Consider the following 27785-nt stretch of genomic DNA (forward strand, 5'->3'; position numbering starts at 1 on the left):
CGGAGACGGGGCGCGGCGGGAAGACTCCCTGACAAGCCGTAAATCCTGCCCTCAGCTTCCAGCCCAAGGGGATGCTGGGAAATGTACCACAGACCCTGGTTTTTCCACCACCTCGCTGCTCCAAAAACACATTCTTGGCAGATTTTAAAAGTTTTCGTCGACCCGACAGGCCTCTGGACCGAAGGAACTGCAGGTGGTCGTCCACAGAGACACAGCTGAGGCCTGGGTCACGCACTTGTGAGGTACTGAGATTAAAAATGAATGAGCAAGGTTACCGGTGTGCGTGTCTCAAACCCGGTTCTCATTATTTCTGGTATTAAGGATGTATGAATGTTGATTAGTCGAGTGCAGGAGCGGTTCCCTTGGTTTCTGCAGGATTACTGATGAGCTGAATTTTCTCCAAAACACTGAGCTCCTCTTATTAAATATTCTATGTAAATATGGCTCGCCGGACACATTGGATATTGGCTGGCTGTATCAGGGGTCTCTTATTAAAATGAACAGCTGTGCAGTAGATTAGCCTGGGCAGTAAGTGATATCATCTGCCTGTACGTACACATGTATGTGTGGATAATATGCCCAGGCCTCTAAACCTGTGAGCTGCAATTTTACTGGATGAGTGGAAATTTTATGCCAACTGATCATTTTAACAGGAAGTTGTCGTGCTTTAAGGTGCATGGCTGTCTGCCACTTTGATAGGAACCCCAGCCTGTGGTGTTTGTGTGTGATTAAGATGAATTTCCTTTTCCTGGCATCCTTCAGTATTCTATATATAAAAGTTGTGTTTTTCAAATCTGATAATGTCAAATCTACTGGCTTGTGAAAGATGGTTCTTCATCAGCGAGTTACACCGAGGATTATAATGCCCACCTAACTTGTGCAGTGCTCCCGGAGGCTTACAAGATGAGTCAGAGAGGGGACGGAGGAAAAGGACACATCAGTTTTGTTTCTAACCTATTTTCACCCTGTGTCTCTGGAGTTTGTACTGTTATATTAGAGAGATGCAACAAAATTCTCATTTATTAAAAAAATAATGATACAGCGGGTGTTGCTCTTGCTATGCTGTCAGAGCAGGTTATGAAAACACATTTGGTCTGAATGTTAATGAATGGTTTTAATTGGGCTTAAAGGAATGTGAGCTAGAACTCCTTCATGTATTGCGGTCTCATGTTGATTTCATACTGTTGCACACTTCGCAGTGCACTGATGATGTAGAGGATGTTTTATCTGTGGACGTGTACATGTGCACGCGTGTGTGTGTGCACGCGTGTGCACGTGTGTGTGTGTGTGCGCGCGTACACACGTGTGTGTGTGTGCACGCTTCTGTGATCAGGGTCACGTATTTGTGTACGTTTTTTGTGCATGTTCTTCCACACCTTTGATTTTCGTGTTGTGCATGCTGTATGTTTGTATGGTGGGTGTGTGTCACCATTGTGAGATGTATGTACGCTCTGCAAGTGTGTGCGTGCGTGCGTGCGTGCCTGCGTGCGTGTGTGCAAGCGTGCGTGCGTGTGTGTGAGTGTATGTAACAAAATGAGGCTATGTTAGAGGAGCAGCGCAGGTGAGAGACAGTGAGCCTGGGTGTTTTGCAGCGTCCTGTGTGGGGTGCAGAGGGCAGAGGTGTGGGAGCAGGCTAGCACGTTAGCGTCCGGCTGCTCCCCGCAGCCCACTCTGTGCCCCTCGCGACACGGCCAAAGGAAGCGCCGCTGAATTAGTGCGATTAGCCGGAGCCAATCACGCTTCAGGCATTAGGAGTGGATTACCCGCAGGCTGGGGGTTTAGCTGTCAGCTGTCTGTGGGTTAGGAATGGTGCTAATTTTCAGTGAAGGAATGCTCTTAAATCCGTACGCCCGTATGTTAGAGGGGGCTTTTCGTAGTGTTTCGGTCAGAGGCCTCGTGCACAGGTAACAGGAGCCGTGCTGAGCAGAGACACGGGTGTTCTCATGCGGAGTGAGTGTGAGGCTCTGGGTTAGCAGCGCTATTCGCTCCGTTGTGTGGGTACGGGGTGGGAGCGCTGGGGAAAGCTCCAGGCTCCGGCCTGATGTCACAGTGTCTGTCATACCCCCCCCCCCCCCCCCCCCCCCCTCCCTCTCCACCTGCCCCAATTAGCATCCCTCCAGCAGCTCTGGCTGTCCTAAAGCTGTCTTAGTCCGTACCATTAAGGAAATTACATTGAATGAGTGGCCTGTGGGTCTCGGGGGGGAGGTCAACAGGTCAAAATTAAAAAGCAATATTGGGTCTGGCTTATATTTTGACTAAGGTTTGGCTTTTTCCTGAGAACTAGGTCAGTGTTAGAGAAAATAATGGCAGTAATAATGGCTAAAGTAATCCAACTGGGGACGTAATTGTGAATGCTAGTGACAATCTATCCACCATTTAGCTGCCTAGCCGTGTGGTAACTTCTTGTCCTTTTAATCAATGAGTGCTATTGTGCCCTCTTTATGCAGATTCAGTCAGAGGAACTGTTGGGGGCTGTCTGCCGTGGTTGTAGTGCGTCTGTCCCACATGTTCCAAGTTTCTTGTTTTGCCCAATGAGTGAGCAGCAAGCCACCCACAGGGCTTTCGTCCGCAGGCGTGGCCCAACGGCCACACGCACGGCACTCACGGGAGACCCTCTGTGAGCTCCTCAGTCGGCCCCTCGCTCCTCTTCCTCCTCCTCCTCCTCCTCCTCCTCTGCCTTCCTCGTGTGTCACGTGTGTTGGGGTGCCTGCCCGCTACGCCTCTGCTGCGCGCGCTCTGTGTGCGTCCGAACCCCTGGCGTGTGCAGGCTGCCCGTAACCACTGGAAACGGGCCGCTGCGCGAGGCAGCCCCGCTGCGCATGCTAATGAGAAGGCGGTGTTTACGGAGGAAACGGGAATGTGGCCTCGGGGCACGGAACGCCGGGAACGCCGCGTTCTTCCTCTAGTGGCGCTTCCGGTGCGGTGGGGGGTGTGAATGCGGAGTCGCTCAGTCCCGATTTTCGGGCATGGCATGTCCATCTGTGGGGACTAAGGACGTGGGGGGGGGAGCAGGGGCAGGGCAGACCACCCACCCGGAGCCAGACGGCCCCACCCCCTCTCCCCGGGCCACGTGTCCCTATTTAACAGTCCGGCCTGCATTCATACCCGGAGGACAGTGGGAAGGCGGGGGTCTTCCTGACACTCAGCAACCATGCTGGGGAAACGATGAGTGACAGAGCGGGTTTGGTCACGTGCAAGTGCCGAGCCGTTGCTCAGGCCAGATGTTAATCAAGCCTGACAGAGGCGTGTTTTTCACACGAGATTCGCCGTCTTTTGGCATGAGAATGCGCTTCATTGTGGTGGTGTGAGTGGGACCCTCTTCACCCACTCCAGTAGACGTAGCAATCTTGTAGATCGGTTGTGCACTGGGATTGTGAGTTTGTTTCTTGTTAACTGTGTCACCATCTTTGCTCTGACGCCTTGGGAAGGCTGTCACTTGGCCCACCAGCGCCACATACTGCAGCCGCCTGGTTCTCCTGTGGGGCCTCGCATCCCAACACTAACCCCGCCCCTCTCACCGTTAGCTGTATGACAGCGAAGGTGCCTCAGGTGCCACTGCGCAGATAGTAAAGCTCCAACCTGTGTTTTATGCCGAAGTTGAAGGGAAGGGGGCTTTTTTGGCGTACATTTCTGTCTGGGACAATGATGACATTTCCGCAGAGCCTGTCAACAGCAGACTAGAAGAGTAATTAGCTGTTCTTCTGTTGGGATGCGCACATTTCTGAAGCGTGAAATAGGAAGGGAAATGCAAGTCATTTGTATTCCCCTTCCCCCATTCCATGCGAAACTTTTTCATTAAATTCTGCTTTTTGTGATTGGAACGTGTGTGTACAGGGTCTGATGTCCTTAGGAGCCATACCCCCCAGTTTTCTCTGTATGTAGTGTACTTAAAATCCCAGGATGATATGCTTCTTTCCGGGGTTTTTCTGAGTATATTCGGGAACGCACTTTTTAGGAAGTAATTGACCGTTTTGGTCCCAAAAATATGACGCGCAGCTTTGCTTTAAAAACGAGGCGCTGCTCCGATGACGTTTTCCTTCAACAACAACGAGGACGTGACCATGGCCGCGCAAGGGCGGGGCACCTTACGACACTTCCACAGTACGGTTGGAAAATAGTACGGAGGATATTTTTCGCATACTGCCCATTGCGTACTAAAAAAGTAATGTTTTTGGTAGACAGTACATATTTTGAGGGCACAGTAGTTTTGAAGCTGATTCAGACACAGCCATTGAGAAAATGCTTTCTCCCCAAGTCTTACTCTAGCCACCTGCTGGTAGGAGGATAAAACTACAAAAGCACCAGACTCAGACAAAAACAGTGTGAAGATGAAATGAGGCTGTAATGCGCTAAATCCCACAGTTGTGTCAATGGCATGGATTTTGCCTGACTTGAAATCACTGAGGCGAAAATATAGGTTAATCTGAATGGGGGGGCCCTGTTATTCCGACCGTTGGGGAACTGGGAAGACTGGAGCCTGAGGGAGAGCGAGAGAGAGAGAGTGAGTGAAAAAGAAAGCAAGCAAGAGAGAGAGAGAGAGAGCGAGCTAGAGGGAACCTGGTGGTGTTTCTCTGTCCTTTGCGTCTGTGGATTAAATCCGATCTAAACCAGCACTGCAGTAACAAGCTATTTTTTTTGCTAAACTTGCTCCAGGTCTGACAGGTGCGGCCACTAGGTTGTGCCCAGTGCCCAGAGGGGTGTCTGCTCCTCGGCTGGCCACGATACTCTCCCTGTCACGCACTCTGTCACTGAGCCGCCACCAAGGAGCCTTTGTAATTGGTCATATTTATGCCTAGTCAGAGCCTGCTTGAATGAGAGGATGTGTGTGGGAGCGGGAACGTGTGTGATTAAGTGTTGGAGAATGTGTTGAAGTCAAATAGTGTGTGTGTGTGTGTGCGTGCAGAGAGAGAGAGAGGGAAAGGAGTAGAGAGAGAGAGGGAGAGATAAAGAAAGAGAGGGAGAGACAGTAGAGAGAGAGCATGTGAGTGAGAAGAGAAGAGAAACGTTAGAGAGCGGATCTGCTGGGGGGAGGGGGTTTGGAAAATTGAAGTCTGTGGAATTTCCTGACAGTAAATGTGATGGACCTGTCAGGAAGGCTCAGCCCCTCCCACTCAGTCTTCAGTCCCTGGGGACAGTGCAGGAGCTCTCACGCCAAGACAGACACGTCACTGTCCTATACGGCTCAAACCTCAGCCTTCACACCTCAAACCTCAGCCTTCACAGCCCAAACCTCAGCCTTCACAGCCCAAACCTCAGCCTTCACAGCCCAACCCTCAGCCTTCACAGCCCAACCCTCAGCCTTCACAGCCCAACCCTCAGCCTTCACAGCCCAACCCTCAGCCTTCACAGCCCAACCCTCAGCCTTCACAGCCCAACCCTCAGCCTTCACAGCCCAAACCTCAGCCTTCACACCTCAACCCTCAGCCTTCACAGCCTAAACCTCAGCCTTCACAGCCCAACCCTCAGCCTTCACAGCCCAAACCTCAGCCTTCACAGCCCAACCCTCAGCCTTCACAGCCCAAACCTCAGCCTTCACAGCCCAACCCTCAGCCTTCACACCCCAACCCTCAGCCTTCACAGCCCAAACCTCAGCCTTCACACCTCAGCCCTCAGCCTTCACACCTCAACCCTCAGCCTTCACAGCCCAACCCTCAGCCTTCACACCTCAACCCTCAGCCTTCACAGCCCAACCCTCAGCCTTCACACCTCAACCCTCAGCCTTCAGCGTACAATAACATTCTAGACAATTCTGTGCTTCCCCAACAGTTTGGGAAAGGCCATTTCCTGTTTTAGCATGACAGTGCCCTCGGGCACACAGTGAGGTCTGTATAGAAATGGTTTTGTCGAGTACAGTGCAGAAGAGCATGACTGACCTGCACAGAGCCAGGACTTCAACCCCAACACCTTTGGGATCAATCCGAAAGCCAACTGTGAGCCAGGCCAAATCACCCAATCAGTGCCCTGCCTCACTAATGCTCTTATGGCTGAATGGAAGCAAATCTCTGCAGCAATGCTCCAACATCTAGTATTAAGTCTTCCCAGAAGAGTGGAAGTTGTTATAGCAGCAAATGGTGGACCAGTGCTGTATTAATGGCCATAATTTTGCATGAGATGTTGGATGTAAGATGTCCACATACTTTTGGCCATATAGCGTATATACATATATCCATATATCAGAGCAGGATCTACAATGATAGTAGCTTGTGTGGACCTCTGGTGGTGACACAGCCTGTGTGGTGCGTAGGCTTTAGCTGAACAGTCTCAGGAAATTGTGAGGATATGGCATCAGTGTGGGTGAATGTTTCCGCTGCTTCAGGTGAGAGAAATCAGTGCTGGCGCATGCATTTCACCAGCTGTCCACTGATTGCCTCACTCCGCTGTTGTGTGATCTCGCTGTGGGTTGCTCCGGGTATGCCCTCGCGCTGTTGCCATGTGAACCCATGACAAACAGTTGTGCCAGTTGCGTGACATCACAGCGATTTTGGATTTCCAGTAAACCTCTTCTTTTCACCTAAACCTCCTGCCGTGTTATCCTCAGTTGGTTTTGGTAGGCTGACAGGGGGAAAAAAAGAAAATAACATCCCCTCTTCAGTATGTTTTGCCATTTTTGCAACTTTGATTCAGTTGTATTACCACATCTTGGTAATTATCACTTTGAATCCGAGGTGAGATATTGCTATGGGATCCCATTTGGAATTAATCAAAGTGTTCTGTGAACTCTCAGGTCAAGTTATTCAAAGCTTTAAGGACTTGCTTCACCTCATTGCAATCTTCCGATTATGCTTGGTCTTCCCTTCAACAGTCGTATATCCCAGGGTGCTTCTGTGCTTCTGCTATTCGTTTATGGATACACTGACCCATTTCAAACGACGACTGAAGACTCACCTCTTCAGGCTGCACCTCTCCCCATCCCTCCCTACTCCCCTGTAAATGACTGTAAGCTTAGGGTTGTAACTAGGCAGCTGTTTCGTAGGTGACTTAGGTGCATTAACTGTCTTAACTACTGCTTGTATTTTTTTTCCATAGACTGCGTTGTTGCCGTTCTCGTTGTTAGTGTTAATCAGTTTAACCTTCAGGGTCCAAGTTGAACTATGCGGTTGTTCCCTGCACTTGGACCGGTACTTCTCTCTAGGGTTTTCGTCATACTTGTTCCTGGTTATGGTTATACACTTTGTTGTACGTCGCTCTGGATAAGAGCGTCTGCCAAATGCCTGTAATGTAATGTAATGTAATGGATATCTGCAGGAACCGCTCTGTGCACTGTGCTGTTCCTGCTGGTGGCATAAAATGAAATATGTGGCCAGTGAGTTTAAAGAGGGGTTGGGCCAGGGGTGCAAACTAAGGTAACTTGATGCGTCATGCCCATCAAAAATAGAAGAGTTTTACATGTGAGCACAACACAACCGGTGCTCTCACAGGGGGCTTGTTATGTAACCCCAGTGGAGAGACACAGAGGCTGAGTTCTGGGTCATCATCTGTCCTTAGTGAACTGTGCCGCTATTATTCTCGTTATTGGAGTCCGTCTCCCTTTGGCTCGTGTTCTAATGTGAGGAATGCGTGAAAGCTTAGCAGGAGGGGCCCCGGCAGTGGAGAAGCCTCAATCCAGGTGACTCCAGTGGTGTGACACCCCCTCAGAAATGCACAAGGGTGTGGTGTAGGAAGAGGAGAGGCCCTGGATGTGTAAACCGTGGTCACTTCAGTGCGATGAGGTGCACTATGGGGGCACAAGAATGCAGTTAAGCAGGTCGCTTTGCGAGCAGCTGGCAATTGCAGCCCTCCGTTCTGACCCAACCACGACTGAGCCTCTCCAGGCTTTCTGGCCTGAGGGAGACACCCAGTGGCCATGGAGTGGAACTGCAGGTGGACGTCGCTGTCGATTGTCTAGGCTGTAGGGACAATGACACCTGTCGCTGGGGGGCAACCGAGGGGGCAGCCGTGCCCCCATGGTTGAAAAAGCGTCGCTAATGTGCCCTCTAGAGTGGCAAAAATGAGAGGAAGTGTCCTATTGGCACCCTCTCATGGGTAAAAAATGATTGAGTGCCCTCTATGGTGCCCATTCATGCAATAAATTATGATGTGCCCTCTAGAGCAAGAAAATTTGATAACGTGTCTTAATGAGTGCCCTTCTAGTGGAGAAAACGTGATGCAGTGCCCTATAAGGTGCCCTTACAATGGTCTAAAGTTGACGTTCCCTATGGGTGCCCTTCCAATGGAAAAGGGTGCCGTTATGAAGTGCCCTGTATGCCGCCCCCAAAGGGTGCCCTTTCCAGTTGAGAAAATTGGATGCAGTGCTGTATAGGGTACTCATACGGGTGAGAAAACATGGTGAAGTGCCCAATTAGGTGCTCCTCTAATGGAGAAGTGCCCCTCCAGTGGTTTAAATGTGATGCAGTGCTGTAAAGGGTGTCTCTACATGCGTGAGAATGTGGGGAAGTTTCCTAATGGATGCCCCTCCAGTGGAGAAAATGTGATGTGGTGCCATATAGGTGTCCTTACAATGGGATAAGCTTGAGGTTCCCTACAGGTACCTTTCTGATGAAAAAACTCATGAAGTGCCCTCTTAGATGCCCTTCCAAGTGAGAAAACACGACGAAGTGCCCTTGCAATGGAGAGAAAAAAATCCCAGTGAAGAAAATGAGATGCAGTGCCATACAGTCTCCCCTACAACATTCCCTCTAGGGCAGGCTTTCATCCTAGGGGTGTCCCGCCAAATTTGCGTGCTGGTGGGGACCCATGTCATGCAGTAGGTGCTCTTTTTATTTTTTCGCCCCTGCCCTTCAAACAGCCTGAGTCCGCCACTGACACCTGTCATTGTTTCAAATTGCCTAGTATTCAGCTGATTAAAACATTAGATATTACTCCGTCATTCCTTCCATGTTATTAAATGAATGATGATCTGGTTAAATAGTGAATCATGCAGTTTTAACATTGTATATTTTCTTAGCAGTTACACTCATCATGGTGATTTACGTAGAAATGCCTACAATAAAAATGTAGGATAAACATTCTATGTCTATTTGTATCATTTTATATAATTTCAGTAAATTTAATAAACATGTAACGCCGAAATGAAAGAATGCCTAATGTGAATTCACAATGCAATGCATTTGGGAAATGCACCGTCATCCATTGTGTTGTAAAGGTCCTATCATAAATGGGCGTGGAACAAGGCTTAGCAGAGTTTAGTACAGCTTCACTTCAGAGGCTAAAGAGCAGGGTTTTGTAAACTTAGCTGTTGGGTGGATTCTCAGGTTCGGTTGCTGTAATCTGTACCCACAGGCAAACCATATCACCCAAATGGCTTCAGTGAATACCCAGCAGTGTGAATAGATGGTGTGGTATGCCTGGATTGGGGTTATCTGGTAAACAGATGCGTAATTTAACCGTTTTGCCGTTGGTTAGTTTTCAGGGTGGAGTAGCATCTTATTTCATTCTGCTGAGCGCTTCGCTGGCGGGGAGAGGGCAGAGGCCCTGCACCTGCAGAGAGCTTCATTAGCATCTTGTTACCGAGGTCGTCTCCGAGGGAAAAAAAACTCGCCGTTGCGACCGAACGGACCTCGCGGCTCAAGTCCCGGCCGCCGGGCCGCGAATTAACGATTCGCAGTCTAAACGCGGAGATGAATAAAACATTGTGCGAACTTCAAAATAACACGCCCAGGTAACGGAAGTGGAGAGGATTAATGAATTCCACTTTGCGCTGCCGGGACCTGGCACGTTCTCGGGGCTAACGGCTAATTTATCAGGCGCCGCTGGAACCCGGAGGACGGGCTCTGTATTCAGCAGCGTCGCTCCTCGGCGGGCGTCCGTAAGATGACATACGGGTCTCCTATCTGTAATTGCCTGTGACAGACTCAATTCCGGGCTTGCCTGTAGCTGGCGGATTTCATTTATATTTATCACCGCCGGTGTGAGGCAAACTGATTCACCTTGTTCCGGAAGTGGCAGGTGAATGCTTGGAAGGAGTTTTGTGCCGTTTAATTCGAGTTGTGAATAAAGTGAAGTTTTTTGACCTCACCACACCTGCAGGAGCTGTAATTAACCCTTGGTGTGCAGTTTGTACCTGCGCAAAAGTTGTCAACTCTGGTGTAATGGTGAGGCCTCTGGCTCTCGTTTTAGACCTGAATGAAAATGTAATTACACCTCATGGTAGCCCACCTTGCCTCTGTTGATGAGAACAAACTGCACCGCCCTAGATCCTTCCACAAGGGGGCACACCACACGTTTGTGAGCTGCCCTTCCAGATCTCAAATCTCAAAACCAGAGCTCGTACCGTGCTCATTTCATGCACACAGCATATGGATGGACATCCGCAGCCAGACACATTGATTTTTCTCTCATCACCTAGAAGCACCCCTATCCTCCTGTCTTTCTTTCTCTCTCTCTCTCTCTCTCTCTCTCTCATACACACACACACACACAATCAATCAAGCTACTTCTTTCCAGACCAGGGGTTTGGACGCCGGAAAAGCCCAGGCATAACTTATCCTCCTGTCTGGTGGAGTGGGCCCCCTCAGAGGGGTGATGTATGGCTTCGCCCCAGCCCAGAGACTTCCAGCTTCCTGCAGGCTTCACTCAGGGCTTTTCTTGCTCCAGGCTCAGGGGCAGTGGTCCAGCGTGGTCCAGGCATGGAGGCATGAAGGGCATGAATTTAAAATAAAGAAACATAAAACGGGCGGGGTTCACACCCCCCCACTAGAAGGACATCTACCTCCAGGTGTGCGTTGGAATTGGTGTTGTAAGAGGAACCAGCTGGGTGGTCATCATTCCCTGTTTGTCTGCCGGCCCTTACCCTGGGTGTCACTGCTAAGGGGTGTCACTGCTTCTGGGTGTCACTGCTAAGGGGTGTCACTGCTAAGGGGTGTCACTACTTTCGGGTGGCTGGATGGGTCTTGTGGAAAGACACGTTCACCTCAGTTGTGCTGTGCAATAGAAGGAAGAGTCTAGAGGGAGGGATTTCCCACAGTTACTTCCTGTGTGTGTCTGCGTGTCTCTCTGTCTACGCGCGTGTGAGCTGTGAGCGGTCTGGCTTTACCCACAGCAGTCAGAGATTCTCACTCTGACTGACAGACGTACGGATAAAGAAAGCTGTAGTTGTGGGAGGTGGAGAAAAAGACAGAAAGAAGGACTAGATGAGCTTTCTAGCACCATGTTCAGATTCCGTTCTTTTAGAGGCTACCGCAGACCTGATGAGGATGATGATGACGTCTTCGTCAGCATTCCTGGACCACAGGTGATGGCTCCCCATTGTGCAAGTCTGAGAAATGAGCTTTGCTTTCTTCAGTCTAGATCATGCAGGTGAAAATGATAAGCAGTGGCCTCGCTAGCCTATGCTATGGCAGCAGCTTTGGTTGAGACTGTTCATGCTGCAAACTCTGGCTCGCATGTAATGTATTTTCATTTAATCTGCATTAGATATTAATCTGTGTTTCTATCAGCAGAAATGAAACTGATTTCAGCCTTATCTCCCTGTGCATTTCATTTCTGATGCCCTATATGGCAAATACTTTCGTCCATTTTGGTTGTGCAACTTCGCTGTGGTTAGTCAGTAAAATGTTTAGACGTTCACTTTTGAAAAACCAATTCGTCTGCAGTGCTGAACTTTTAAGAACATGTTATCATTCCTTGTAACTCTCACAGACATACAAAAAAACATCCTTCTCGTACCTGCGCGCACATTATTTGGCCCAAAGGCAACCCGCCGAGCTGTTATTAATGAGGATTGAAAAAGAAAAGTAGGATGGTTGCATGAGAGAACAAAAGATGCTGAGTTTTTTTTTTTTGACTGCTTCTATCTTTTCAGTTGGTTAAACCTTCGCCTCTTTTTTTTTTTTGCCAAATTTAGAAAGCCCAATCTTGTGTATGTGTGAGTGTCTGTGTCTATGTATACAGACATGTATGTATTTATATACCCGCGTTCATTGCTGTGACGTCCACCACAGATCTGTGAAAACACAGACACGCATGCATCCTCTGAGGCGGTTTGCATATCGCACTCCCACAGAGGTGGGTCTGAGGAGGACACTTTAAAGGCACGATGGGCCGCTGTGAACTCGGCTGATTTGAAACCTTCCCATCCCCGGGCAGTGCTGGTCCGTGCTGTGCCTGTCTGACAGCACCTCATTCTGCCAGGCTGCTGGCCACAGTGGGCACTGCCAGTGAGGCCCCACCCTCACCCTCACCCTCTAACCATGCCGTAACAGGGTGAGGCACCCGGCAGTTCCCATTTCTCCATTCGTTGAGTACTCTTTGAGTTACTGCAGCATTTCTGCAGTGTCTCCAGCTCATCCCTTTCTGTTGGGTTGGTTTTGAAGTACTTATGGCTCTCTGTCCAGAGAGTGCAGTTAAATCAATGCTCTAATTAGATGTACCCGTTCTTACCATAAGTTCAACTCCCATCTACAGAGCATCCCTCAGTACCCTGTATGTTTGTTTTTCGGAATCTGTGTTCATTTCAGAACGGTCATTCGAGGTCCATAATGGATTAGAGAAGCTGTGCATAGACTGTGCAACAGAATTTCAGAAGAACACCCTGAAGTCGCCTATTTTAAGCAGCAATGCATCCTCCCCCATCTATGTAGAATTAGCAAAGATGCCTTTGGAATTGTGGGTAAGCCAGCAGGGGTTGTGTAGGTTAATGGAGTTTTTTTTGCTAAGGTGCTTTGGAGTCCTGAGGCCTGGCACTGCTGGGGTATGGTAGTTAACATTAATGCTAATCGTGTTGTGAAAGGGGCAGTGACTTTCTTGTGGCATACCCCGGATCATAATTTGCAAGTTGTGACTGTTAAATGAGGCATGCCATGCCGGGCAGTTTGGAGTTTTAGTATGAGTGTCCAGATGCTTACACAGGCAAGAACATGTTTCATTCTTGTTTTTGTGGTCCCTGTTGCTAAGGGAAGTAAACTCTGTGTTGTTATGGTAAATAGCATTTTGTGTTACATTGCATAATTGCAGTTGGCTGTCAACATGTAAACATCTTGCTAAAAGATTTCGATTTTAGTGAGGATTCCCACCCCTAATTTTATTTAGAATTCAAAGCCCTTGCCCTATTGCATTGGTTCTGCCAGTAGGTGAAGGTATAAATGTCATTTTGGTCAGTTCGTTTCAGGTCCAGTGCATTGCATGAAATTGGGATACCTCCCTTCAACGCCTGGTATAGTTGCATATTTGTGGGTTTGGACTACACAGGAAGAAGATCACTTCCCTTCATCAGCAGAACAGATTTCCAGGGAGTGTGCGTTCATTAGAATGCAAATGTGGTCTTGCAGGGTGGGGGTGTGTGTTGGGGGGGGGGGTGTCTTGTGTGCCGCAGGTTCCAGTTCTGTTTCAGCTCCCTTCCTCACAGACAGACTGCATGAACACGAAGCATGGCCACAGGGAAGTGCCGGCTTATCTCTAAAGCGCTCGCTGCGCCTCGATGGTCGTGTTGAAATTTGTGCTTCGGTGGACATTGTGCAAACCGGCCGTTTTTTTCCCACCTGCATTCAGCGTGTGCAACTTCCTTCCTTTCACAGCTTGCACCAGAGTCACTAAAATCTCTCAAGCTGGCAAGAGAGGGCCAGTAGGCACTTTCTGTGTTTGACCACTGCACCGTCTGTCAAAATAAAAGTATCTATGTGCTAGACCCATCAAGTTCTTCTTCTCAAAATCTTCTTTTCTTCTCGATCTCACACTGTACGGTTCAGTACATCTGATTATGTCTTGAACTTTTACATTTTGTAGCCACTTAGGCTAATAAATGCCCTCGCCAATCGACACAGGTCAGGTCAGGCTAGGCTGTGTTCTGTGGGCTGATGAGAGTTGTGGGTGTGTTGTATCTGTGCAACAGGTTATATTTTCTGCGCTGTATCCGGTTTGACAGGAGGTCTGCTGTGATAACTGCAGATCTGTGAGAGAGAGACAGGAAGCCATGTGGGCACTCTGGGTCTTATCTCTCGCAGCTGGTCAGCCTTTCCGCATCTTTTCCATCGCGCTTCATTCCATTCTGCCTTTCAGGGCTATTCAGACTCCTGCACACGCACCACAGATTGGTTGTCATTTTTATAGCTGTTTCCTGAGAAAAATGAGTCACACAAAGCACATGTATACACGCACACACACACACGCACACACAAGACACACAGACACATGCACACACACACACACACACACACACACACACACAGACACACGCACACACATAGTTTTTATACTCGTCTTCCTGAATGGCACTGTTGGTAAAGATGTTAGCCACAGTATCGGGCTGAGTCTTTTAGTAAAGTTTTGGACGTCTGTTTGCACAGCTATGCTTGTATATCTTTACACTCTATATTCATTATTAGTGTTGTGCTCCTTCCTTGCATATTTATGCAGTACATATGCATCTCGTCATTGAACTTTTGCTCCACGACATTCTAGTGGTTTACTGGTGTAGTGGGTGTCACTCGGCTATCTCGCTAGTGAGGGCACAGTACAGGTGCGGTGGAGCGAAGGTCTCGTAGCGGGTTTCCGTGACGACGCAACCCTCTGATTCAAAAGTAACAACGTTGCCCTTGGCTAAGGGCGATTTCGCTTTTAGCTGACTGTTAACATGTTTGCCTAAGAATGTTTGGACGAGTGAGAGGCCCGGGTTTCACTGCGCCTTTGTAGTAGTATAACTGTGTATGTGACAAATAAATGTTTGCATCTTGAATAGTATAGACACTGGAAAATCAAGCCATGACACTCTCATTGGCCTTTGACTGGATGACTAGCTAGTCTCTTTCCACCAAGAGTAGGCTGCGTTTCCTTGGGTTTCTGCAGCAATGTTGGGTCTCGATCCAGACAATACGTCAGCCCTCCACACTGCCAGCTGTTATTAGTCAGGAATGGTGCCTCCCAGATACCCTGATATGAAATATGGAAAAGATGAGTTCACCAGGACGTTTATGACCATTGGCAGGGTGGCTTTTTATCAAAATTGACTCAATATGTGACTGGTCTAAACCGGTATTCATGCCTTTTTAACTCTGCGTGAGTGGTCTGACGTCGTCTCCTCTCCCGCTGTTCTGCAGACGGCGTCCCCCACGGGTCAGGGCAGGCCCGAGTCTCCGGTCTACGCTAACCTGCAGGAGCTGAAGATCTCGCAGTCCAGCCTGCCGCCTCAGCCCTCCAGCTCCCCGCTGCACACGGTGGGGGACTGGGAGACGTACAGGGACGGCAGCGGCCGCCACTTCTACTTCAACCGCGCCACGCAGGAGCGCACCTGGAAGCCGCCGCGAACCCGCGACGCCAGCAGCAGCACCGGGAGCGCCAGCCGGGGGGATCCCCACAGCACCGGGGACACAGAGGTAACCGCGCCTCCGAAACCCCGCCCCCGGAGGGGACGTCCCCCCCGCCAAACGACCGCCTCCCCAAAACCCCACCCACCAAATGACCATACCCCCAAAACCCCGCCTCCAGGGGGAATGTCCCACCCATCAAACAACCGCACCCCCAAAACCCTGCCTCCCTCCCACCAAACAGGAAGGAGCCTTTGCCACGGGCCCATAGAGCTGTAGTACAGTGCGTTCTCTCTCTTTGCCACCTTTGACCTCCGGTAATCAATCCGAGCTCACACATGCATGTTTCCTAGGAGACTGCTGGCATTCTAGGCACATCTCCCTGCATGGGTGTCCATTCCGGCTCTCATTACAGCCAGCGGTGTGTGAAAGTGAAAGCAGGCCTAGGCCGAAGCCGGGTCCCAGCTGCTGCTGTATTTAAACAGCGCTAAGCGGGCTTAGGGTTGTGTGTGTGATCAGACCTGTGAAACCCAGCTGGCAGGAGCAAAGTTTGTGAGGCAGTGCATCTACACGCCCGAAAGCCTGAATGGGCAGAGCGGCCTGTTCTGCTTTTCACTCATCCTTCTTGTGCTTTTGCTTTTATTTATTTATTTTTATGTACATTTTTTTGTGTTACATGAAAAGGACAAAGACACAAACTTACAAAAAAAAACATGAACATGAATTAATACATGAGAAGGCAGTTTAGGTGCTTAGATTAAAAATGAAATAAAATGAAATTAATAAATGGATAAATGGAGGGGAACCTGTTATAATTACTAATTCTTAGATTATTTTACACACCTACCCACAAAGCGACTTACATTAACATGCTTACATACATAGATGTGGGTGCATTCACACATCTAAACATAAAGCTGACAAAAATACCAGCTCACACGCAAGGACATTTGGTGAAATAAGAAAAAGCATTCGTCACAAGATAATCTTACATTTACATTACATTACATTACATTACAGGCATTTAGCAGACTCTCTTATCCAGAGCGACTTACACAACTTTTACATAGCATTTTTTTTACATTGTATCCATTTATACAGCTGGATATATACTGAAGCAATTTCGGTTAAGTACCTTGCTCAAGGGTACAACGACAGTGTCCTACCCGGGAAACGAACCTGCGACCTTTCGGTTACAAGCCCAGTTCCTTACCCACTGTGCTACACTCCGTCCATTTACATAATATATATGGTTTTGCCAAATATTGTTAAAGTCTGCATCTTTACCCCTTTGCCTATGGAATATTTTGTCTAAGAGGATGTAGCTTGAAAATTCATTAAACCAATGAGTAGCTGAATGGGGTTCACCTGATTTCCAATTTACAGTAATACACTTTTTAGCAGCTATTAATGCCAAATCCATATATCTTTTCTGGTAACTGTTCGAGCGATAAGAATGAATTTTTCCAAGTAAGCATAGCCACAGGTGATAAAGAATAGAAGACTGGAGACAATTAGAAATCAAGTGAAGTACCTCTTACCAGTAAGAGATGATTTTGGGACAGTCCCAAAAAATATGGAGATGTGTACCTTTAAGTCACTTACAGTGCCAGGATAGAAACGAAATTTCCCCATTAATCTTATTAAGTTTCTCACGTGTAAAATATACTCAATGTAACATTTTCGTACTGTGCCAACCTATGTCTACAGTTGTGTGTCCTCAAACAGATATACATCCGGTCTTCCTTGTAGATACTTTCCTCTAAATCCTTTTCCCATTTTAGATAAAGGGTATTTGATGACACATTTTTATTATTTATTAATGTTTTATATACCTTAGATGTAACCTTATCTGCGTCGTCTGTAGCGTTTAGTAATTCGTCAAGCTTTGAGTGTTCATCTAGGGATTGTTGTTTTGAACGTATCATATGTCTAACGTGAAAAAAATGTATTGAAGTGAGATGGCGGAAGCTGAAAAGAATTTTAGTCTGAAAAACACCACCCGCAAATAAACGGCGGACTTCCTGAGTACCTCTCTCATACCAACTCTTAAATGTATCCTCATTAAAACCAGCAGGGAGATCTGGGTTTTTCAAAATGGCTTCTTGTGCTTTTACTGTATGTGTGGTGTTACAGGTAAGTGTACTTCCTGATGTGTTTTCATCAGTTTGATTGCGTGTTGTAATGTATATGCCCAAGGCGTCACTTGGCGGGATGGCGTACCTGCCATCCCAATTTAAAAAGCGCTGGAAAAATATTGTACATGAGAATGATGACAAAATAGCTCCACACTACCACCCTGTGGCCAGTGTGATTCGGTCCGCTGCAGTAATGCAAATGTGCTACAATGTGCCGCCTCATAACGGTGTGTGCTTAGCGTAGCCTTTTGAAGGTTGACATACAGTCTGAATCCGTCGCTGTGAATCCCGGTGACACTTGAGCAGATGCAGATGAGAGCATGCTTACAGCGCGGCTCCAGCAGGAAGGAGTGCGGTTGATCAAGGCTGTGGTTGTCTTCGTAGCGATTCTCAGTTTTCGACCACAAGCTTCCGACGAGTTCCATCAACGTCAACATCAACAGTTTTCATAGGCTTCTGTGCTAAAAAAGTTAGTCCACCAATTACAATGTTTTGAATGGTTAGTACAGTTTATTTATTTCTTTGTGTTCATATTATTTTCATTTTTTGCTGTTTTCTTGGTTGGGTGGAAAAATGTATCACATTTGTGTTACTTATATTTATATATAGAAGTATTTATTGTTATTGTACACTATAATTGTGGCACATAACACTGTTTATATTTAATCATCATCTTTGAAGGGTGTCACTTTCTGCTTCTATAAACTCAATCACTTGCCCAGATCAGTTTGGTACAGATGCCAAACCTAAATTCATAATCATTTTATAAAATTGGTACCAATGTAAAGCATTGTGGGTTACCTGAGTCTGTATTGGGTTCATTATTTCTTTTTTTGGGTGATCTCTCTGGCTCTTGATTGACGATGATTATTTTATCTTTGGGGGAAACTCTTTCATCTCCTGATTTGATGGTTGCCTCTGGGTTTCCCGGACGACAGTCACCTCCTTCCCCGCAATGAATCACCGAACAGTCTTTTCCTCTCTTCTCTCTCCCTCCCTCTTTCCCTCTCTTCCGCGCCTGCTGATCCCAGCCTCTGTCATCGGAGGAGAACTGCCACAGCGCGTACTCCAGCCAATCAGACAGCCAGTACGGGTCCCCCCTGAGGGGCTGGTCAGAGGAGCTGGATGAGCACGGACACACCCTGTATGTCTGTGAATATACTAATGAGAAGGTACAGGGGTCTCTTCTGATGGTCTGTCTGTCCTTTCCATTTTTCTGTCTGTCTTCCCGTCCTCCTCTGCTCCTCCTGGGGGGTCATGGGGTCATGGGGTCAGGGTACAGGAAGAAGATTGGAGAAGCCTATGGTGGAAGGTGTGAGCATTTTTTTATTTTTTTGCTGCTGTTCACACCAACCCGTTTTATCCTCATCTGCTAAACACAGACCCCCAGGAGGACCAGCTGTGGGGTGGTGGGTGTGTGGGTTTGCCCCATTTAACAGACAGGGACTAAAATTCATGGGTGTCTTGTATGCCTAATGGGTTTCTAAAAGAATATCAGTACTTGATCATGAATATTGCTTATAAGTGCTTGTCATTGATTTAAATTTAATTGAAAATGTTTTAAAAAATTTATAATACCTTGTTTAAATACTGCTACTGCAGTGTCTGTGTGTGTGTGTGTGTGTCTGTGCGTGCACGTGTGCATGCATGGGTGTGCAGACATTTGTTTCAGGATTTCTCATCTCTCTCTGTCCGTGTTTTCAGTGGATAAAGCACGTGGATGAACAAGGACGGCCGTACTACTACAGCGCTGATGGGTCCAGGTCAGAATGGGAACTGCCCAAAGTGAGTCCCACAACATTCATAATAGAGCCAGTTCTCAGCATAGGCCACAAGGGCAGGCACCTAGGATGCCATCTGTCTGGGGGTGGGGTATCTGTTTTGGGAGCTCCAAATGATGGGGGAGATGGGGAGAAATTGTCATCCCGTCCCCATGCCCAATTGCTATCCCTCCCGGGTGCTATTGCTCTCCTACTCTGTATGATAGAATGTGACTTCATTACACAGTGTTGCTAAGGCATGGACACTGACTGTACAAAAGAGTAGTTACAGTTCCGCCCCACTGGCTGGTTATGGGAAGTACAGGCTCCAGGCAGGGTCAGGTGGGCTCAGAATGGGCGAGCGGCGAGAGCGAGAGACTGCTGCTCTGTTTGGGCTCTTTCACTCCTGCTCATGTCTGCTAACTGTGCGGGAGGGAAATTCTGTACCGTCCAGCCGACTTCTCCTGTCCCTGTTCCTAACCCACGCGCACATGTACAATAATACACATACACACACACACACGCACACTTGCGCACACACACACAACTCTTAGTTTTTCTAGTTTGGCCGTTCACTCTTGTATGGCACACAGTTAAAGAGATTTCAGTTCCTCCCTTAATAGAGAAGCATCTTAAAAATAGAGATAATCTTAAACCTACGCCCTACCATAAATCTGTTGCTTACACCAGATATGTGCTTCCTGTGGTTCACTAGCGCCCAGTGATCCAGCTTTATTCATTTGTGATGGTGCTAAAATGAGAAGGCTGCTAATCTGGTTAAGTTAATAGAGATCAGGGCCAGCTTAGGAGTAGCGCTCGCTAACGTTGGTGGGCAGTGGACTGTGTGAATGTCCGCGGTGGACGTGCGTCTCCGGGGAACCAGGAACACGACGCGGGTGCCGTGCTCTCACAGGGGCGCGGCTCACTAGATGGCGTTCCGGGCCGTGAGGGGAGAGGTACTGGAGGGTGCAGTATTTGTTCCCTTGTATTTTTTCATGTGGAGTTCTCTGCCTGATGCACTGTCCCTGTCCCTGTCTCTGCCCTCTCTCTGTCTCTGTCTCTGTGTCTCTCTCTGTCTCTCTCTCTCTTTGTTTCTATGTCTCTCTCTGTCTCTCTCTCTCTTTGTCTCTCTGTCTCTCTCTCTCTTTGTCTCTATGTCTCTCTCTCTCTCTCTCTCTCCCTCTTGCTCTCTCTCTGTAGTACAACCTCTCCCCGCCGCAGCCTGATGACATGCCCAAAAGCCGCAGCCTGGACCGGAGGCCCGAGCCCATAGTGCTGACCAAGTGGAGGCACAGCACCTACATGCTGGACGTCAATGACAAGGTAAGGGCGCTACTGTCCAGCACGCCTCCCGGAAACGTGCGCTCTTCCACTGCTCACAAGCGTGTGTGCTGCACACCATATAGGATTGTGGTCCTGTGAACTTAGTGTGACTCCGCGACAGTGTTGACGTTAAGTTGGCTGTAGTCTTGTTTGAAATGGACGCTGTTTGTGAGCCTGGCTCAGCACGGTAGGGGATTTAAGCCTTATCGGAGGAGTGGGAAAAGTGACTGTGTGGAAGATAAGAGAAAAGCGTGGAACATGTTGTGTAAATCGATTGCTTTGATTGGTCAGTGAGGTGCTGAGCAACATCAGTAATCAGCAAACCTTTGCAGCAATGTTACGAAGCCCTGAGTCAGAGAACGCAACTGAAATGATCTTACGGCACTTCCGTTTCTTGTGTGCAATGTACACTGCATGCAAAATGGAAGATATCCGGCCTGTTAAATTTCAGAGAAATTTGGGGTTTGTCAGTCAGGAGTTTCTGGTAATTTATGCCTAGTATCTGGACTTTCTGACACGGACACTGTGGTTTCCAACATTGACACAGCCACACACGGCAGGAAATGTGTCCGTTTGTGTCCGCCTGTAAATGCACCTCTTAACGCAGTGGCACTTCCTTTGCCTTCAGACATACCTAACCCTAAAGGCTGTACCTCAGTGTATATTGTTGTTCTTGCTTGCCATTCTACATCCTACACTCAAAAAGCCAACTGCCCTGAAAATGATAATACCGGGATGCCTGTTCCTGAAATAGCAGTAATTCACTTAACTTTCAGTGAACCCAGGCACTGCACTGCGTAATGACTGCGTCTGGTTGGTTGGCTGTGCTGGAGGTCAGGGGGAACGCAGAGTCCATGGTGGACTTGATTAATCTATTAGCATGGCTGTGGGTGATACTGCGACTTCATATTTTATTACATTACTGTCACTTAGCAGATGATCTCATCCAGAGTGACTTGCAGAAGTGGAGAACATCATTGTTAGTTTCAGGACTACAAAAGTGTGATATCAAGAAAGCACTGAAGGCCAGTTTATAATCAACAAGTGTAAAATTTGCCTAGGCAATCTGACAATTAGTATTACATACTGAAGTACATACAACTACACCTTTGACCGGAAGTATCTGGAGCTGTTTATCATGGTTTGGGCTATGCCCCATAATGCTACAGCATACAATGGCAATCTGAATGATTTTGTGCTTCCCCAACATTTTGGGGAAGGCCCTTTCCTGTTTCAGCATTGCATTACAATGCCTCTGGGCACACAGTGAGGTCTGTATAGAAATGCTTTTGTCGAGAATGGTGCGTAAGAACTTTACTGGCCTGCACAGAGCCCTGACCTCAACCCCAACACCTTTGGGATCAATTGGAAAGCCAACTGAGCGCCAGGCCTAATTGCCCAATCAGTGCATGACCTCATAAATGCCCTTCTGGCAGAATGTAAGCGAATCCCTGAAGCAATGCTCCAACATCTAGTATAAAGCCTCCCCAGAAGAGTGGAAGTTGTTATATCAGCAAACGGTGAACCAACTCCTTATTAATGACCATAATTTTGGAAGAGATGTTGGGTGTCAGGTTCCACGTACTTTTATGCAGTATGCATGCAGTAGCTAACATATTTGTACACCATTGTACCTATAAAAGTGTAATTTCAAAAGGAAATCCAAAAAGAAAGAAGGGGGTAAATAAAGAGGGTCACCATGATGCAGTCTGTAGAGGTGGGTCTTCAGAAGGGTGGGGGGGGGATAGATGTGAAACGTGACCTGGAAATGCAGGCATACAGGGGTTGAAGGGGGAATTGCAAGATTAACAGAGCAGTGCCTTTAGCTGCCTGATAGGCTAGCACCCCGATTTTCAAATGATGCGAGCCAATATCAGAAGTCAGTCCTGGGAGTTTAGAAGGGGAGTGACACGGCTCTGGTTGTAGTTTTGGCAAATAGCTATGTAATGGTTGAGGAACCGAGGTCTGATGAGGTAGAGGCAGAGAGACCAGTGATGAGGGAATTGCAGTAGTCCTGATGGGATATTTTCACTAACTTAAAAGAGCACCATAAGAATGGAATGGAAGAAATGCTCTTAAACATGATAGAAGCAGTCAAGTATAAGTCCCAGACAGAGGTGGAAATCCAGGTTCAGAAAGTAAAAGTCCTCCCAGTATTTTGTTCCAGTCACCTGGACTTGCTAATTAGCACAATTATTTAGCCAGGAGGTAGTACTGATTAGTGAAATCAGCTGGCTGAGTTCATGGGTAGAAGAAACACATGGCAGGACTTTTACTTTCTCACCCCTGGACTTCCACTTCTGGTTCCAGACATCAAGGGTTGGATAGGCTCAAATATGTATATATTCTTTAACCACATATATTAACTACCTTTAAATGAGGTTAAAGTTCTTCCTTGAATGAAGGATAAAGGACACATGCTGATGTTTAACTAGGCTGATGGGAATGCTCTATGTTTATTCTCGTGCCATGGCTGAATTGACCAGAAACACTAATGTAGTTGATTGTGGTAAATATACAACTCCCAATCAATCTGTATTTCAACCCCCTTAATCAATATTTATGTCTCAAGTGTAAACTATGCTATGACTCTGCTAAATGTATCTACTTTTGCTGTTTTCAGTCTCACCCTATGTTAGCGATCTTCAATCCTGGTCCTGGAGAGCCTCAGGGTCTTCTGGGTTTTGCTGTTACTCAACACTTGAGTCGGGCAGCTATTGATCAGTTAAGGCATTTGTTTACTAGGTTAACTCAGGTCAGCTGATTTCATGGGATATGTATCAGTTGCTGATCTTAAAGTGAAAACAAAAAACAGCAGACTCTGTGATTCTTCAGGACCAGTAGTTTATTGTGGTGTCAGCATTTCACATTGGTGTAGTCTGTACACGTGACAAGTTTTTACAAAGTGATCTGTGTCTGTGAAGAAAATCCTCCACCTTGTTGTTGGCTTTAAATTCCATCCATATTTGTGAGGTAAATCGTTCACCTTGGTGTTGGCTGTAGATGATATCCATATTTATGAGGTGTAAATGCTGTACCTTGGTGTTGTCTCTAGATGTGTTCCATATTTGAGAGGTGAATTCTCCACCTTGGTGTTGGGTGTAGATGTTATCTATATTTGTGAGGTGAACTGTCCACCTTGGTGTTGGCTGTAGATGTGCACCTTATTTGTGATGTAAATGCTGCACCTTGGTGTTGGGTGTAGATGTTATCTATATTTATGAGGTAAATGCTCTACCTTGATGTTGGCTGTAGATGATATCCACATTTGTGAGGTAAATGCTCTACCTTGGTGTTGGGTGCTGATGTTACCCATATTTGTGAGTTAAATGCTCCACCTTGGTGTTGGGTGTAGATGTTATCTATATTTGTGAGGTAAATACTCCACCTTACTGTTGGGTGTAGATGTCTCATTCACTTATTTATGATGCCGTTCTCATCCCCAGGACTCTACGACAAGTCCCAAACAGAGCTCCCCTGGCTCTGACTCCTGTCCCTCATCTCCCAAGCCCCCTACTACCGTTAGTATCCCCTCCTGTCCTGCTGCGCTCCTCTAACCCCGCCCCACCCTGCCCTGCCCCGCCTGCTCTCTCCTCCGCCCTGCTGACCTCATCTACCGGCCATGTGTGAGCAGTGGTGAAAAACCACTGATAATGTGTGTGCAAAGACCTGGGCACCCAAAACCAGCGGGTGTTATACCTGCCCAGCTGTTAACCAGTAGTTCCTGTTTCTGTTTGGGTTTAGAAACAGGCAGATGATAGGCCGCAGTCCTGATTGTTGTCAGTGCACAGGTATCTCAATCAAAGGAAGCAGGCCTGATGCATGGCAGGTAAATGAGGTCTACTCCCTGGCCTCCCCTGGCAAATCTGAAGAAGTACACCATTCCCACAATCCTCCTCTCAGCTGCTTCCATTCGTAAGGTGCTCCGTTTTATCCTCTTACGAATGTCGCCAAGGCAACGCTGTAAACCATGAGCGTGAGGACTTGGGTGTCACGGTGACGGGGGCAGGTGGGGGTCGTTAATGAGGTTTCTGCAGTTGTCTCCCTTTGCGTGTCAGTGTCGCAGCTCCTTGTAGCTCCTGTGGTGGCCTTTGCACAGGCCAGGCTTGTCAGCTCATCCAAAGCCCGCTTTTACTCTCCTGAACAGGGCGGGCCTTGCGTGTGGTTCAGCAGTGTTAGCGTGTGTGTGCTTGCGTGTGAGTCTCTTTTTCTGCAGCGTGCTCACACCTGACAAGGGTACAGGTTTAGCCTCTACAGGTTTTTGTCAGGAGGTTTTTAAATATTTATTTTTCTGCACTGTCTTTGCTCACAATAAGGTGTTGTTTTATTCTGTTTGACTCTGTAGCCTTCTGAGAAGTGTGGAGTTCTGAATGTCACCAAGATCACTGAGAATGGAAAGAAAGTACGGTATGTACTGGGGAGTTACTGTGGCAGCTATATGTATGTACACTGTACTTATTAACATTAATTAAGCATTAATAACTGAGTATTATCCTAAAATGTCCGTATTGTAAAATCACACTTTGTGTGATTCTGCTTGATGACTAAGCTTTGATGACCGAGTTAGCATGTGAGCTTTATTAACGTGCAGGTTTGTGAGTGGTTGGTTGAAGGATAGCTTTATTGATTATTGTCTAAGATTGGTTGGGTCCAGTGGGTCTGATGCGTCTGTGCTGTGGTTGCAGAAAGAACTGGACCTCCTCGTGGACCGTGCTCCAGGGTTCCTCTCTGCTCTTCGCTAAGGGCCAGGGGAGCGGCACCAGCTGGGTAAGTTTCCTGTGACTCACGCGGTCGGGCAGCCATGGAACGACCGCAGGAGAAACGCGGTCAGTCGTTTCTAGCAGGTCACGCTGTGCAAAGTAGGGGTTGCTTTTTCCACCACAGCTCTGTTCTTTTGCAGTCCAGTTGCTCACATGTTATCGGCCTCAGTTTATGGGATGTGGATGATGTACCATGAGGCTAAATGGGATGGATTCCACACCATGTCTGAAGTACAGTTGGCTGGTCTTTGTCTTTGTCTCCTCATGGCATTCCTTGTCCGATGGAAAAGCACAGTCTCTGGATTTAGCTTCACCACAGTTGGAATATATTTGTAAAATACAGCGGAGTATTCATCTTTACTTGTAATGGGTTCTTAAACTCACAGCATGATCTGGCCAGCTAATATATTTGTAATGTATAACTATCAGCTCCTGAAGTAAAGAAGTGTTAAATATTCATATGGACTATTTAAGGACAGAAATTATGTATAATGAACAAATAAATACAGAAATATATTTCTCAAAGTTGCCTTTTGCATTTTACAACATTGATCAAAATTAGAAATCACTATTAAGAACTGACTAAATGCTTAAAACGCAATGTTTTATTTCCTGATGAAAATCAGCTAAGTTCTTGAACTTCCTGTAAATTTGTCAGTTGCCTTCACATTTAAAATACAGCCAGGCATTCTTAACATTTAAAATACAGCAAAGGTTATGAATATTTAGTGGTATGCTGTAAATACTCATTCTTTTCAGAGTTTCACTGAGGAAGTCGGGGTCTGTCAGTAGCTTTGAAAGCAGCTCTTGCATCGGTCTCTGGGGAAGTGGGAGGGGCTGTGAAGCTTTCGGGTCTGTCTGGCTGTCTGCTTCCTCTGTGCTGTGTGTACGCCATCCTCTGTTTTCTCTCTGTCTCTGTACTTTTTGTGAACTTCTGTGACATCACACTTTTTTATCCCCTCCTTCTTTTCCCATCAAGTCATACTACCGCAGCGGCTCCATCCCTGAGCTGCTCCTCTCGCTGCTAAGCAACTGGAGGCGCTCGGTCAAGCCCCGCCCCGCTGTCTCCTATGTGCGCTCTGGGCCAGGCCCGGCCGTCGCTGTATGTGTGTTTTCTCTGCATGCCGCCCGCCGACCGTCCGTCCGTTTGTCCTTCTCGCTCGCTTGCACGCGCTCTGCTCCCCTCTCTCCTGCCTGCCACTGCTCGAACCCTGGGCCTCAGGGCTGTCGCCACGGCGCTTTCGGAGTGCGATCGCTTTTGGCCTGGGCTCCGTGACGCCTGAAACAGAGCTTGGGTTTGCCTGCCTGCATTCCTGCATGTGGATTTCGCTGCATTTCCTTTCATGAATTCCCAGATTTTGGTCATTGTGTGGAATGTCACTGCACCCTCAGTTGTGGATCAGTGTGCTGTTTCAAAAGGGTGATTTTCACGGAGTGGAACAGAGGACGATAGCTACGGTGCACCAAAGCCCATTAGTTGTCTGTTGCCTTTGGGAATGAGTGGGTGAGCCCAGGCTCTGTTCATGCAGATGAGAATGGAACCCTCGCCAGGCTGTGGGCCGAGGTGTGTGTGTGTGTGTGTGTGTGTGTGTGTGTGTGTCTGTGTGTGTGCGTGTGCGTGTGCGTGTGCATGGTGTTCTGGTGGAGTAACCTGTTTACCCTTCATTATTCGTTGGCTTAGCAGGCTTTAAGCAGATTCGCCAGCCTCCCGTGTGCCGTTTTAATATCACATTTAATGCCGGCTGGAGTCGTCAAGGTGAAGAGGTGAACCTTTAAGAGCTACAGTGGCAAGGCTGAGTATTTAAACCCGTGAACACCCGGAGTTCATTGCTGCCTAAACTCAGAACTGCTGCTCAGTTCCTCCTAAATGCACCTTACAAAATCCCAGAGAGCTCAGCAGAGCCGCCCATAATGCCTTTTCTGTGCTTCACCTTGTCCCTATCATCATAACAAATCCCCACTCCATACAGTCTGTCCCGAACTCTAGTGCAGGGGGTAGCGGTGGGAGGAGACTTTAGGAACAGTAATAACACTTCTGATGTGGATGGAGACGTATGCTTGGGAGCCTTCCATGGAGGCCTTATGGAGGCCCCATCGCAGCGTCTCCGGTCTCTGCTCCGTGAGCACCCTTAATTGAGTTACGAAAGTCAATCAATATGGGTGACCGTTCACTGGAGGGCTTCCGTTTCAGAGCGATTAGGTTTGGGGGAGTGTGATGAGTTCTTCTGTCAGCCTTACCGGGTTTTCTTCATCCGATTAACACAGCCGATTCTTGCTGGGTCCTTAATTTGATTGGGAAAACCTGATTACGAACTGTGCCTTTTTTTTCCCTTGAAAGCACACGCAGATAGCATGTTTTGGGTCTTTAAATAGGATACCGTGTAAACATCAAACCGGGCTTCCATTTGATTGGATTTCTCTTGGCATGAACATGCAATTGAAGGCACATCTTAGCAGGTTAGACTAAACCGGGTCAGTTTCTGGTCAGTGAATCTGGTCAGTGAATATAAAGCAAAGTATATTTCAAGAAAGACTCTTGAGTCTGTTGATGATTTTCTGGTAGTCCCG

General features: G+C 47.6%; 1 protein-coding gene across 9 annotated transcripts in view; it reads left to right on the forward strand.

Moving 5' to 3' along the window:
- Window positions 1-27785, forward strand: part of arhgap12b (Rho GTPase activating protein 12b) — a 75215-nt gene that overhangs the window by 35518 nt on the left and 11912 nt on the right. For 2 of the 9 annotated variants that reach the window (XM_035414463.1, XM_035414471.1), the window contains 8 exons: window positions 15030-15305; window positions 18406-18546; window positions 19079-19159; window positions 20335-20457; window positions 23904-23978; window positions 24803-24864; window positions 25143-25224; window positions 26197-26319. In XM_035414463.1, coding sequence (XP_035270354.1) covers window positions 15030-15305; window positions 18406-18546; window positions 19079-19159; window positions 20335-20457; window positions 23904-23978; window positions 24803-24864; window positions 25143-25224; window positions 26197-26319 — 963 coding nt within the window. Of the gene's footprint in view, window positions 1-10986; window positions 11231-15029; window positions 15306-18405; window positions 18547-19078; window positions 19160-20334; window positions 20458-23903; window positions 23979-24802; window positions 24865-25142; window positions 25225-26196; window positions 26320-27785 lie in introns of those variants that run through there. The other 7 variants (XM_035414470.1, XM_035414466.1, XM_035414464.1 and 4 more) reach the window with 7 other exon arrangements.

Source organism: Anguilla anguilla, chromosome 4 (assembly GCF_013347855.1).
Source record: "Anguilla anguilla isolate fAngAng1 chromosome 4, fAngAng1.pri, whole genome shotgun sequence".
Lineage (NCBI taxonomy): Eukaryota > Metazoa > Chordata > Actinopteri > Anguilliformes > Anguillidae > Anguilla > Anguilla anguilla.